This window comes from Fusarium redolens, assembly GCF_020744475.1.
Source record: "Fusarium redolens strain MPI-CAGE-AT-0023 chromosome Unknown BKA55scaffold_1, whole genome shotgun sequence".
NCBI classification, from domain to species: domain Eukaryota; kingdom Fungi; phylum Ascomycota; class Sordariomycetes; order Hypocreales; family Nectriaceae; genus Fusarium; species Fusarium redolens.
The window spans coordinates 2,233,993-2,247,219 of NW_025763664.1; the positions used below are offsets into that span (position 1 = coordinate 2,233,993).

General features: G+C 50.2%; 4 protein-coding genes across 4 annotated transcripts; 2 read left to right on the forward strand and 2 right to left on the reverse strand.

Moving 5' to 3' along the window:
* The first annotated feature begins 51 nt into the window (after window positions 1-51).
* Window positions 52-1,372, forward strand: BKA55DRAFT_549337 (ribonuclease H-like domain-containing protein). The gene has a single exon (XM_046191201.1). The coding sequence runs from the start codon at window positions 277-279 to the stop codon at window positions 1,294-1,296; it is 1,020 nt and encodes a 339-aa protein (XP_046056456.1). The 5' UTR covers window positions 52-276; the 3' UTR covers window positions 1,297-1,372.
* A 101-nt stretch (window positions 1,373-1,473) lies between these two features.
* On the reverse strand, window positions 1,474-4,252 carry BKA55DRAFT_496176 (RHD3/Sey1; the record flags this gene model as incomplete). Its single annotated transcript, XM_046186350.1, has 4 exons — window positions 1,474-1,772; window positions 1,831-3,578; window positions 3,632-4,075; window positions 4,161-4,252. 4 exons carry the CDS (start codon window positions 4,250-4,252, stop codon window positions 1,474-1,476), a joined length of 2,583 nt encoding a protein of 860 aa, XP_046056457.1.
* Window positions 4,253-5,127: 875 nt separating this feature from the next.
* BKA55DRAFT_588331 (Alpha/Beta hydrolase protein) lies at window positions 5,128-6,262 on the forward strand (the record flags this gene model as incomplete). The annotated part of the gene is made up of 6 exons (XM_046194773.1): window positions 5,128-5,191; window positions 5,247-5,289; window positions 5,339-5,379; window positions 5,438-5,589; window positions 5,647-5,772; window positions 5,837-6,262. 6 exons carry the CDS (start codon window positions 5,128-5,130, stop codon window positions 6,260-6,262), a joined length of 852 nt encoding a protein of 283 aa, XP_046056458.1.
* Window positions 6,263-6,609: 347 nt separating this feature from the next.
* On the reverse strand, window positions 6,610-9,268 carry BKA55DRAFT_532334 (Mechanosensitive ion channel-domain-containing protein; the record flags this gene model as incomplete). The annotated part of the gene is made up of 2 exons (XM_046189324.1): window positions 6,610-7,823; window positions 7,873-9,268. 2 exons carry the CDS (start codon window positions 9,266-9,268, stop codon window positions 6,610-6,612), a joined length of 2,610 nt encoding a protein of 869 aa, XP_046056459.1.
* Between the last annotated feature and the right edge of the window lie 3,959 nt (window positions 9,269-13,227).

Below are 13,227 nucleotides of genomic sequence, written 5' to 3' on the forward strand. Positions count from 1 at the left end.
CTTTATAGCCAATGAGTTGCACCGTAGAGCTTTCCATACCTTCCTTACCTTAGGTTGACTATGGTTCAAGTGCCTGTAGGTATAGTTGAAGGACACCATATAAAAGGTGGAGCTTGGGTGCTTAACGCGTCTAGACGCGTCTCCTGGAACACCCACCACTTAACTTTCTCTTTACTTTAACTTCCATGGCAGCCAGAGACGTCAATTGGCGAATTTGATCCCAAAACTCAACTTACAGCATAATCAACTATACTTATTAATATCAATCTTCACATCATGACAGACTCGCCAACCGAAGACGTCCCCGAGACAGTCACCCGCTCCTCAACGACTTATATCCCACCCTCAGTCCACGACCAAGCCCTCCTCTCAGGCTCATCATTCAACCATTTCTCCGCCGTCCCATCCTCTCTACTCCCCAGCGACCCTTCCGATCCCTCCTCGGCAACTCCATGCTGTCTCGGTGTCGACGAAGCCGGCCGTGGCCCTGTTCTCGGTCCTATGGTCTACGGCGTCTTCTTCCTCCCTGTCGACCTCTCTGATTCTCTACTTCGTGAGAAGCATCACTTTGACGATTCCAAGGTTCTTACACCTGCTGTTCGCTCAGATCTTATGCGCACACTTTGCACACCTGGTTCGGATCTCCACGACTCTTGTGGCTGGGCAACGGCTTCACTATCGGCTAGAGATATCGGCGCGAACATGTACCGACCTACGAATGCGTATAACCTCAATGCTCAGGCTATGGACGCTACAGTCGATCTAATCAAAGCTGTGTATGCGCTTGGCGTAAACATCCAGGAGATTTACGTCGATACCATCGGCCAGCCAGCAGCATATCAAGCAAAACTGCAGCGCGTGTTTCCCACGGCCAAAATCACTGTTGCTAAGAAGGCCGATAGTCTGTATGCATGCGTCAGTGCTGCATCGGTTTGCGCAAAGGTCACTCGTGATGCTGCGCTCGAAGTTCTCTTCGAAGCGAGGGCAGATGAAGACGAGAAGGATGGTGAGGGTATGGCATGGGGCTCAGGATATCCATCTGACGGACGCTGTGTTGGATGGATGAAGGGCAACATGCACCCTGTGTTCGGATGGGGACCGGAATGTCGTTTCAGCTGGGGGACAGCAAAGGATATGCTTGAGGGCAAGGGAAATGGTGTCAAGGTTGAGTGGCCACTTGAGGATGATGGTGAGACGAGTAGGCTCACTGATTTCTTCACCTCAGGGGACAAGGATAAGGAGTCATCAGAGTTGGGCAATTGGTTTGGTACTCCGGCTGGCTTGGAAGCATTCTAGATACCCCTATAATCTACCTGGGAACGAATTTATTTAAATAGTCAATTTTGGACATGGCGTTGGCGTGAATAGAACAAATTCTCCTTTTATTTTTACAGTAGACATTATATCCTGTTCGCTAATCATACTCGACAAGGCCTGGAGCCACTGCTCGGACTCAGCCATAGCCTCTATACATTAAATGTCGTCAATGTCATCCTTCTCTGTAGAAGTCGTGTTGGCCTTCTTGCCCCGACTATCCAAAGTATCCATGCTAATGTTATCGCTGTCCTCGCGCGCAGGCATGCCAACCGCTTGGCGTGCAGTATCGGAGTTAGCAATAAAGTCGCGGAGCTGCTGCTTCGCAATCTCAACACCCTGCGTCATAGCAGCATTGCCCATTGAGAGCATAGGACCGAGAAGGTTAAGTGTGTATGCAATATATGTACCTCCGGCGATGACTAGGATAAGCAGGCAAAGGAAGGGGTTTCGCAGAACTGAAGAGCCATTTGTTAGCTGAAGCATAAAGGTCAATCATAGCCAGATCAAACTTACCAGTCAATATCTCGTTCCAGCCAAGGGCAAGGAGTAGACCATAAAAGTACCAAGGAACCTGAGCGACCCCACCAATGGCACCTCGTTTGGCTTCGACATAAACTCCATCAGCAGTCTTCTTGAATCGTACAACAAGGTCCTGACGCTTGCCCTCGCTGAGCACCGTCATCTCCTCCTCGAGGCTCTTGCCATCCTCTTCGTCGATACCTCCAATCGGTGTGAGGTCCTCCTCGTCACTGGCCTGGACACCGTTGGGCTGAGGTCCAACGAAGCCTGGCAAATCAGGAGGGCCATATGTCTCCGATAGTCGGAATCTTGAGAGAAGAGGAACGAGGGTGAGAGTGGACTCTCGCGCCTTAGTGTAAATGCCCTCAATATCGTCGCTGGGACGCCAAATCCTGGGCACGCCAGCCTCGTCGTACCGGAACTTATCTTCGAAGTTCTCTCGAAGCTTCAGCAGAATGTTGCCCTCCATAACCTCTTCCTCAATCTTTTCTCGAAGGGCGTTCCAGCTCTTTCGGCGCAATCGCCATGTGCCGATCTCGACCTCTTCTTGAGTAGCGTCGAAGCTCTTAGCTCGCTCGGCAAATCGAACCTCGGCTTCCTTGACAATGCCCGTGAAGACCTTCCAGACTCTGTCCCAGAGATCCTTCTCAGAATCGGGCTTCTCGCCGGTCTCGGGGGCACCACTGCCGCCTCGGCCGCTGCCCAACTTGTTGAACTCGAGACCAACGGCATCGCCAAGTCGAGATCTGACCCAGCGCTCGACACGGGTCGCAAGTCGTCGCATTTCTTCTTTTCGTAGTTTAGCGCTCTCTTCATCAAGCTCCTTCTCAAAGAGCTTGAGCTGCGATTCGAAGTTAGTCCATGAGACACCTTCAATGAGCAAGCTCTGAGCCTCAACACCAAAGATGTCCAGTGTCTTTCGCTTTTCGTTGGCGACAATTTCGGCAAATTCATAGCTACCACCAGCCTTCTGCCCGGCCTTCACCTTGTTGGCAACAGCCTCGCCAAAGGCAGTGACACCGGCCTTGTGGGCAGCGGCCAATTGACCCTGGTAGAGAGCCTTCAGGCGGGTATCAATCTTGCCTTCGAGCTCGTGTCGCTTGCGGGCGTAAACCCCCTTATGGTATCGGCTTGCCTGCACCTCGAAAGCCTTGATGCACTTTTGGCGAGCATCGTTGCCAGCCAGGCCAAGATCAGGCAGAACAGTTGGGACGCCGAGCTTGGAAGCCTCGCTCTGCTTCTCCTCGAGGGGCGTAACTACGACATCAAAATCAATCAGAACTTCTCGAGAAATCTCGTCGCAACGGAACTGAGCCAGAAGCTCCTGTTGAGTAGGCAGGTCCAGGTCCTTGTTGTTCACAATCTGATCCCAAATGCCCTCAGCATAGACGGAAAACCCATCGGCAGGAATTCGTCGGTGATACTCGGGGAGGAAGAGACCACCCTCGAGCTCTTGGTCACCGTGCAGACCAGGTTTGCCATGTCGGTGTCCAGCTGTGAATCGCGATCCAAGCTTCTGAACCCCCTCGGTGAACTTGTCAGCCTGAAGGATCTTGTGAGGCAGGGCAGCGAAGCCAAAGTCGAAGTAGTCCTCGATGCGCGAACCCTCGAGCCCCTGAGGCTTGGAGATGGACGACCAAATCTTAGTCAGGTCCTGAATCAGGGTGGTTCGGAGGTTGCCCAGGGGTGTAGTGCCGAGGTGATCGCGGATGACGAAGAAGAGTAAAGATCTAGGGGTTGACCTGGGTAGAGTTAGTAATCGCGCAAGCATGTGTTACCGTAGAGTTTGGCTTACTGCTTGTCCTTGAGGAAGAGCTGCAGATTGACCTCGAAAACGGTCTTGAGAAGTCCCATATTCGCACCCTGGTATAAACCAACCTGGTGCTCCCAAATATTGACGATCAAGACTTCACTGGTGGCCAGCGCAAACAGGGCACTTTTGCGCTCAAAGTCCTGGTCCTCACCGCGCTCTCGACCATCGGTACCCTCAACGTCCATGACGAGGATGTTGTCGGACATTTTTGTGCCTGCGCTCGTCTCGCGCTTGTTCTTAGACATCCAGATACCCTTCGTGGTTTGTCGACGCTCGGTTTCTGACATGACGGAAAAGTCGGTGCCGAAGAGGTTGTTCAGGAGGGTCGACTTTCCAGTCGACTGAGAGCCGAAGACGGAGATGAGGTGGTAATTGAAGCCAGAGGCAGCAACATCGGTAACGTTGAGATACTCATTGAGGTGGGTGCTGTAGTGTGGCAGGTTAGTTAGTACTGTAGACATCATGACAGGCAAAGTGGCGGGGAACAACTCGACAGCTGTATAGTACATACTTGAACTCCTTATCCTCGTCAATAACCTGGACGCCGTGCTCATAGCTTCCAGCCCCCGGCGCCTCGCCGACGGCAGAGAAATGGCCGTTCATGGTATGCGATTGGTATATATCAAGGAGAAATGTAGTAGACGTAGGTAGGTGTAGGTAGAGGTGGTTTATTCGAAAGCTGGGGCGTGCATCCGTGGATAAAGTACGGGTGGCGACCCTCGATATTATGAGCTTATGTTATCGTGAGAATATATGTTGAAGGAAGTGTCCCTTTTTTTTACTTGTATAGAGGGAAAAAGGAGTCGAAAACAGGATCGAGAGTTGTTGGGGCGAATAACTAGAGCAGTCGGACGACCAAAAAGTTGTGACCACCTGGACAAAGACAAGGAAAGACAGAATAGATCCTTGTGACGACGAATGATGGGGATGTGAGGTACGTACTTATCTATTGAACAACCCTCTTCTCCCCTGGGATTTGACGGTCCGAAGACGGATTAGCAGTCGAGGTCCCACTGGGGCACCTCCCTACCACTCCTTATGCAGGTGCTCTACGGTAATTAGCTGTACCCCTGCCACATGTTTATTTCTGTGATTCGGCGTCAAAAAAGCGGTCACATTGTTGTACTGCAGCAGCTGCCCTAGGACACGCATACAACTTGGGTAGGTATCCAAGACATGTCATCAGCTGCGCTCTGCTAATAAGAACTTACTACTGCTTACTCATGAGATTGATTCTATAGCGGGTGCTGGCGGGATCGGTCCGGGTGCCACAACGGATCAAGTTATGAAGCTTGAATGATGTTACTCTCGGCCAATCAGAGGAGCCTCGCTTGAAGGATGTATGTAACACCCCGCCGAGGGGCATCGAGGGGAAGTTGATAATGATATGAGGTTGAATAGATAAAAGCAACTACAATTTCATAACTTCCAATCTTGCATCTTTGAACCTTCATAACCTTAGGTCTAAAGAAAGCAAAATGTTGATCAAGGAGTCTCACGTCGATGTCCCTACCTCTGCCAATGGCAAGGAGGGTACTATGCGTATGTCTAGCTCAACTCTCATGATATGTGATATGAAACTTACAGTCATGACTAGGCATCTTTGTTTTTCATCCTACTATTCCTGGATACCCCAATGCGCAAGTCTCCTGAATCCTCTTGCTCTTTATCATTCTGACCTTCATTCAGGCGCTTCCCTGGTGTGAGTCTCTTCAGCGAGATCTACCAAGGTCAGCTCTCACTCTACAACCACAGTAATATCACAGCAAACTCATCTTACTTCTCCAGTCACTGGTCCTGTTGCCCGCTTCGCTCGTCAGATCGCTGGCCAAGGCTACATCGTCGCTGCACCTTCATCTTACCATGACTTCACCGGCCCTGAGCCCCTCAAGTACGATGCTAAGGATACTGATCGCGGCAACAAGTTTAAGATCGAAAAGGTATTCACTCGACAAGCATCACTTCTTACTCAGACTCACTCTGACTAATCATTCCAGACCCTCGAGTCTTATGATGCCGACTCATATGCCACCGTCGACTACCTCCTCTCACTTCCCACCTGCACAGGCCGTATTGGAGCTACAGGCATGTGCCTAGGTGGCCATCTCGCCGTTCGTGCTGCTGTAAGTCTTTCTCCTATTGTTTCCTTTTCTCTTCTCTTCTCATCACTCAACTAATTCGACACAGCTTGACCCCCGCATCTCTGCTTGCGTTGCCTACTTCGCAACCGATATTCACTCCCGCACACTCGGACCTTATGATGCACCAAACACCTCATCAACCGCCCCTCCCAATAGCAATCACACCATCGATCTCTTCAACAAGTTCAAGGGAGAGGTTGCCATGATCTTTGGTGTCAAGGACACTCATGTCCCTGATGCTGGTCGCGATCTCATCCGTGCCAAGCTCCGCGAAGCTGGTGTCCCTACTAGCTTCTATGAGTTTGCTTGGGCTCAGCACGCCTTCATCCGTGACGAGCTTAGCAAGGGACGTTACGATCCTGCCATCACCAAGGTCTGCTTCGAGGTTCTGCTAGAACTCTTCGGCCGTGTTCTCAAGACTGAGTTGGGCGCAAAGGATGGTGATGTCCCACCTCCAGAGCACGTTTGCTAAGCTAGTCCTCCGTAGTCTTCACAAATACCAAGTTACTTGGACGGCAATTATCCTCAAAATATTTGATTGAAGTGTAATAATAATCTAGATTCTTTACTTCGTGAATATTGAGAGCTGCTGCTCTGCAGTCCCTGGCTGGGTTTCATAAACCGATACATCCGCCCAGTCTTTTTATACGGATGACCCAATCTGAGTTTTAAGAAAGGAGATGACTGTTCTCGTCTCTCAAGTATCCCGAATACTAACATAGAAAAATCCAATTCCGTCCCAAATAACCTCCCCAATATTACTACTATCAATACATACTGATCAGCCGTTACAGTTCGTCTGTCTCACTTCCAGGTCCACTAGCGCTGGGGAGCGGGTGGTTGCCCTTGAGGTGGTCCCTGAGGCGGTCCCTGACCGGGCCTTTGTAGAGGGTGGGCGACATTATACTGGCTGCTGGAGCCGGCATAGGGTTGGTAACCTTCAGAACCTTGAGATGGGCCGGCAGAGAGATTAGAATGGTAAGGCGTTGGGCCCATGCCAGCCTCAGCCTCCTCATCGAAGGGGCCACGGTGTGGGCTGCGAGGGCTTGCTTGCGTCAATGTGATACTAGCACGAGGAGCCGTCTCGAGCGAGAGTGAGGGGATAGCCTCGCCCGCCTTGCGGCGACCACGAGTGCTCTCACGCTTGAGATCAGTACGCAAATGCTCGATATCGCGGTTGCGGTTGATTTCATCATCGTGAGAGCCCAGGGTGTGGTTGTCACTGTTATCCCAGACACCAATGCCGGCGGCAGGGGGGCGCGAGTTGAAGCCTTCAGCGGCCTGAGCCTGGCTCTCTTCAGTGTTCCCCTGCTTTGCGGTTGGGACCATGCGAGCTTCATCAGCAGCCTTGGCAGCCTCATCACGGCTGTTCTTGGCGAACTCATCGGTGACAGTAACAGAGTAAGAGGGGTTTGTAGGTCCACCAAGAGGCTCGCCGCCACCACCAGGAGCGATAAGAGGCACCTTCTTCAGAGCCAGGGCAAGTGCACACATGAACTTAGAACGGCGGGTGGCGCGGACAGAATCGTTATGCCAGTTGGACTTGTGAGCGATGGTAACATAGAGCAGAAGCTTGTCGAGGTTACCGACACCGCCAACGCTAATGCTAAGATCAGGCTGGAAGTCACGAGCGTTCTCGGGTTGTCGAACGAACTTCTCCATCTCGAGGCGGAGAAGTTCAATGTCCTCGAATGAGGTATCGAAAGAAACGTTGACTTCGACGGTTTCGTGCATGGCCTTGCTACGGGAGATATTTTCGATCCAGATGTTGTTGAGCTGAATGTTGGGCACTTGAACTGTTTGCATGGTGTCGAGTCGGTGGAAAACAGAGTAGAGGAGGGAGATCTTGTTGACAACCATCCTGGTGCCGGTGATGTCGACACGATCACCGACATCGTAGGGGTGCTTGACGAAAAGGAAGATACAAGAACCGAGAAACTCCTGGGCAGTAACCGCGAAGATGAAAGACAGAGAAAGCAGGGTAGTTCCGGCAGTGGTAAGAGTGGTGATGAAGCTACTCTGGAAGAAAGCAACTGAGTGAATTATTAGTGAAATTCAAAACACACATGAGGTGGGACTTACGGAAAACGAAAATAACGACCAACAGGACGACGACAAGAAGAATCTTATCAAAAGCCTGAAGAGCCTGACCAATATCCTTCATACCCTCGGCGATTGCCTTTCTCTCTGTGCCAATTTCGACAACCTTTCGGACCATCTCATCGAGACTAATATCACCATTGTCGTCACCGTCAATCATGTAGAATGATTCCTCGGCTTCTTCCTTGTAAGCAGGTCCAAGAACCTCCTGGAAGTCGTCCAGAACAAGTGAGTTGTGACCCTCGACAACGTAAGACATCCATATACGTCGACCCATTGCCTCAGATGACTTAGTCTTCTCAAGAGCTTCAATGACGATGGAGTGAGCTGAGTTGGGGTTGAAAACCTGTCGGCCAGCGATCTCAGAGGCAAGGTTGCCGAATACGGAGGTGACCTTGTCTCCGATCTTGCCAACCTCTCCAATGAGCTTCATGGGGGTGGCAGAGCCGTTGCGCTTGTGTCCCTTCTTACCACGGAGCATCACCTCAATGCTATCATTAATGATGGCATCCTCATCAGCGAACTCGTGACAATGGAGAGGGAAGAGGGTTCGGGAAGCATCAAAAAGAAGCCCAAGCAAGTGAACCTCACGCTTGGACTCCCTGATACGGTTGGCGAACGATCGCTGATGGTAGGAGATACCGATCAGCTGGACAATTGCTTTCTCGCCAAGGAAGACAGCTGAAGAAACGAAAAGAGCACCGAGGACACGGCCCATAGTGCGGACCCATGGGACGTAGTTCTTGCCTCTATCTTCCTCCATCCAGAGGTTCTTGAAAGTGACATAAGAAGCCAAGGCCCAGAAGAAGAAGGAGAAAGGCAGGATGAGGTTTCCGAGGACAGTTGCGTACTTGCGAGTACCCTTGCTGACGACGCCAGTAAAGAACATGAAGAGCGAGGGTAAGAACCAAGCAACAACCTTGGCGACCCAGCATGAGAGCCACATGATGAGAACCCAGAGGAAGATTTTGAAGAGCGGAGGGCCGTCATCGCCAGCTCTGTCACCGTCTCCGTTCCATTTACCGACAGGAATGCCATCCTTCTTGCCAATGGCGGCGAGGACAATCAGAGGAATGGCCAGGAGAAGACCGACGGGGACGACGTATACAAGGTATCGGGTTACAACAGAGAAGCCGATAATTTTGTAGTAGAGTCTTCCCATTGGGTTCAAAGTTGTTTCCTCTCCTCCGGTACCGCTACGAGAGAGGCCATCACCCATTCTCCTTCGACGGCCGCGGTGACCTTGACCGGTGAGTTTTTCGTCTTCGGTGGGAGAGTTGCTATCCATGGTAGAGGGTTGAGGCATGTCGGCCTTCCTCATACCACTCCGGGCAGAGGCATTGCTCTTGACCGGCGTCAGCTGAATGCCGTCGCCCATTTCGTTATTGCTGTTGCTGCCACCAAGGGGAACGAAGCCTGTATGAGAGTGACGCGAATTGCGAGGGGATAAAGAAACGTGGCGGTTAACCATTCTCGTGTGTAGTTATATATCAAACTCCAACCAGGGAGTCGAAAGTGTGGGAGTATTCGATGTGGTGGCTCGAATACTTCGAGTCAAGAGGTGATCGACCCGTTGGCGTGAGTTGAGGCCGATGATGAAACCGATAGGCGTTTGAAGATTGCAGGTCGGGCAGTGCTAGCAGGATATGAGATGGTGGTAGGATATCAAATCCTTAGTCGCAATGATCTGCTTGCGCTCGTGGGGTGTCTAGGAATCAGGTAGGAATGGGGATGATTATCTTTCTGCTGAAGACTTGCTCCAAGCTAGATATGCCAATTCTCGGCTCAATGCTGTGATGTATGCCGATGATGTAGTGGATTCAAGGAAATAAATGCAGACAAAACGCTACAACGATCCTATATGATTCTCCTCCCTTTTTTGCAGGTATAGGACAAAGAACGAGGGTGATCTGCCGTCTTCTCCAGCGAAGACGGACAGGATCAAGTTGGTGGTTATTGGTGCTACTTGGGTTGAGGTGAGGGACCGAGAGAGAGAGAGAGAGAGAGATCAAATCTAGAAGCTAGGAAACAAACAAAAGATGGGAAGCGATTAAAAGAAGGGCAAGCCTAGACCAGGGGTGGGAGGGCCGTGGTTATATTAGGGACTGGAACGAGTGTCGGTGGAGAAATGATGAAGAGGAAGAAGAGAGAGAAAGGGAACGCCTAGAAAGAGAGGTTGAAGTCAATCATTGACGAACGAGGTTTCGGAGATCATGGATTAGGTGGGTGTTCCTTGTTCCTTCCCTGTCGGACTTGGCTCTTGCTCAAGCTCGTGTGAGTGCGAGATATTTAGAAATTGCACTGTGACATCCACTGTCATGGTGTGCTTTTCCTGTTTTTACTAGGCCATGTTCTGTTGCTATTTGAGGTTTGTCCGCCTTGCCATCCAAGCACAATCCTAGAAATACCAAGCCGGGACTCAGATACCGTCAGCAACAAAAGGGGTCCCCGATTGTTTTTTTCCCACTTACAGGCGGGTCATGGCTCTGGAGAAGGGGCCGTGAATCCACCAGCAGCGCGTCTTCAGTCATGGCGAAAAGCCAACCGCCCACTCTAGTTTTTCTCCCGGTATGGACCAAGTCCAATTTGGTCCTGGGCCCCTAGGGCCCTCAGGGCTCCTCTCTCGCTGGATCATGAGCCCTATCAGCTGAAAAAGGATCCGCGACAGGGTCCCCAGACACTGGGCACCTCTGAAAGTTTTTCCTCTTTCACTTTTTTTCTTTCATCTGCTGTATGCCGGGCTTCAGGGGCACCCGGCCCCCCCCCCCCCCCCAAATATCGGCGTTTATCCAGTAATCTTTCAGAACGGCAACGGTTCTCAACGCCGGGTCAGGGGGAGGCGCCGCCCCCCGGCAGCCACAAACAACCATTGACAGGCTGGTCTCAGATACCCCTTTGTTTCACGTCTCCAAATCGGGCTGGGGTGCTACGCGGCCGAAAAGTCAACACATAGGCGAAATACTGTACAGTGCAGCTTTCTGTTATGACAAGAAATAGGATTCAACCAAGGATGAGACGTGGGCTTATACGAACATGATTTGGCATGCAAATGCATGACATTTCACAGCTTTGACAATCAATGTCTGTGTATGTCTGGGTTTGCACGTCTAAAACACCCGACCACCAACAGGCCATACGTTTACACCGCAACAAGAATATCTTTACCATGATCAGAAGACGCATACCCAAGGAAGGGAAGAAACATAACAAAAACTGGAGACCAGAGGCGATTCTCGATACGAGAGATCAGTCAATCATCGATGTAAAGCACCAAAAATTAACATCTAACCGCGTCTTCCCCATATTTATTCCACCCACTACTATCCACCAAGAAAGCTTCAAGCTCCCAAGATGTCCTTTCGTGGCAACGATTTACACCTGAGATCTCAAGGGGTCCATATACCGATCCCACATCGGGAGCTGACGTTTTGACGCCAGTAACCGTCACAGTGAAACACGGTATGAGTTCTCCCTGATCAGTGATGGCTCGAGTGTTGTTGAAAGAGTCGGCCATTCTTGACATGGTGAGAATCGTTACGAAAACTTCTTATTCGATGTTCGACTTGCAAAGTGTTGATGGCGGCTCAACAAGTTGTAAGCTAACGGTTAGCCTCTCGTGCCTTCAACGGCTGAGTTTCCTTTTTGTGTTAATGGTCCCCGACTAGCACACCTTTGGATAACTGACGCGCAATTAAGACATTGAGAAGACAAGACGAAACCAACCACTTTTCTTTTCGTCATTCCCGGTCATTCTAGCGTCTACGCCACCAGAGAATGAGGGTGTTGATGAAAGCCGCCAACTGCCGCAGCGCTTGGCAGTTGGTATCTTTAGACGAAGCTTGTGTAATCTGATCAAACAGCTTGACGTTGATGTCAAAGAACATACTGAAGATGTTTCCTATGACGTTGCCTATGGATATCTCATTATGGTCATTTCATCCTCTACTCCATGATATCTTCGGCTCACAGCCACCATATACCAAGACTTATTTCCAGCTCCAAGCCCCTCTCATCTTGCCACTGGTTCAGAAAAACAAAACGAACCATGATATTTTACCCCTGTAGATACCAAGTGACCTCAAGTCATGCTATCCCGCATTAGCTTGTGTCAACGTGTCAGAATAAGGGTGACGGCAAGAAAGAAAAAAACGCTCGCTAGCCCACGCCTTGACCTCCATCCACTGTCACGGAAGTCAAAGTCAAATTGCAAAAAAGTCGAGACCGTGAATTGTTTTTCTTTTTTGGGTTTTATGGATTGAAAGGGTAAAGTTTGCGGGTATATGAAACGAGTTGAGGAAACGTTGATATTAATCGAGTTTCCCCTATTTTTTTCGCAATGCGACATTAAATTCAGTTCATCTCCCGGTGCCAAGATTGTGTCTTTGCTATAAGCTGATGGAGTGTAACCCTACCTACACTGACACTGAGAGCTGGGACGACGTTGAAACTGGAACTTGAGAGGACCGATAGTTTGGGTCATCACTCGGCTTATTCCACCTACCGCATTTCCTTTCTTACTCTTTCAACTTTAACTTACTACTATAATGTTCTGATATTATCATCTTCAACGGCCATTCTCACAGTTGCTAATCTGCTGGACCCTTCATGTCTCACTCCTCACCCACAGTGCCCATCCACCTTCGACAACGCAGTGTCGATCCCATTATTCACGAGGAATCCACGTACGTCGATCAACAGTCTCCGCTTCAACCAGCAACAACAACAAAATGCAACGTGATCTGATCGATCAGACATCCCCGGAAAAGCTTGACCGTGCTCTTGCTCTACTATAGAAACGCCCAAAGACTTCTCACTCCCCAGTTCGTATCGTCGTGTATCGTGAACGAGAAGAAGCTATGTGCGTCACTCACTAAGCGCGCGCGCAAACATCATGACGTTGAACAAGAACTTCTATGGTGTGTCTCCTCGATTAGACGCCCATCTCGGCCTCGGCATTATCGTCTCACTTCCTAATTCAGTTCTGTCACTGAGCATATCAACGCCTTTTGGGCATTTATCTCTTTCCAACCCATCCGAATGTTGATCAAGTGGAGATGGTGATCATCTCCCGAGGCCCCGAATGAGAATGATGGAATTTCCACCTCTAGCCAAGAAGTGTTCAGTTGAGAAGCCCGCTTCACTTTCCGCTATCACGACGTCACTCACATCAAACTAAAGAGCTCGGCGAATTTCAGCTTCGGACTTTGATGAATAACGATCAAAGACGTAAATTGCACAAAAGACGTCGACCATTATCAACAACTAGTCTCTCTCTGACGTCACTTGACTAGAAACCAAGACACTCATTTCTCCTCTTTCGTGGGGTATTCATCTCCT

What these genes read in the sequence shown, in the direction of transcription:
- BKA55DRAFT_549337 (XM_046191201.1), top strand. Translation starts at nt 277, where the DNA reads ATGACAGACTCGCCAACCGAAGACGTCCCCGAGACAGTCACCCGCTCC.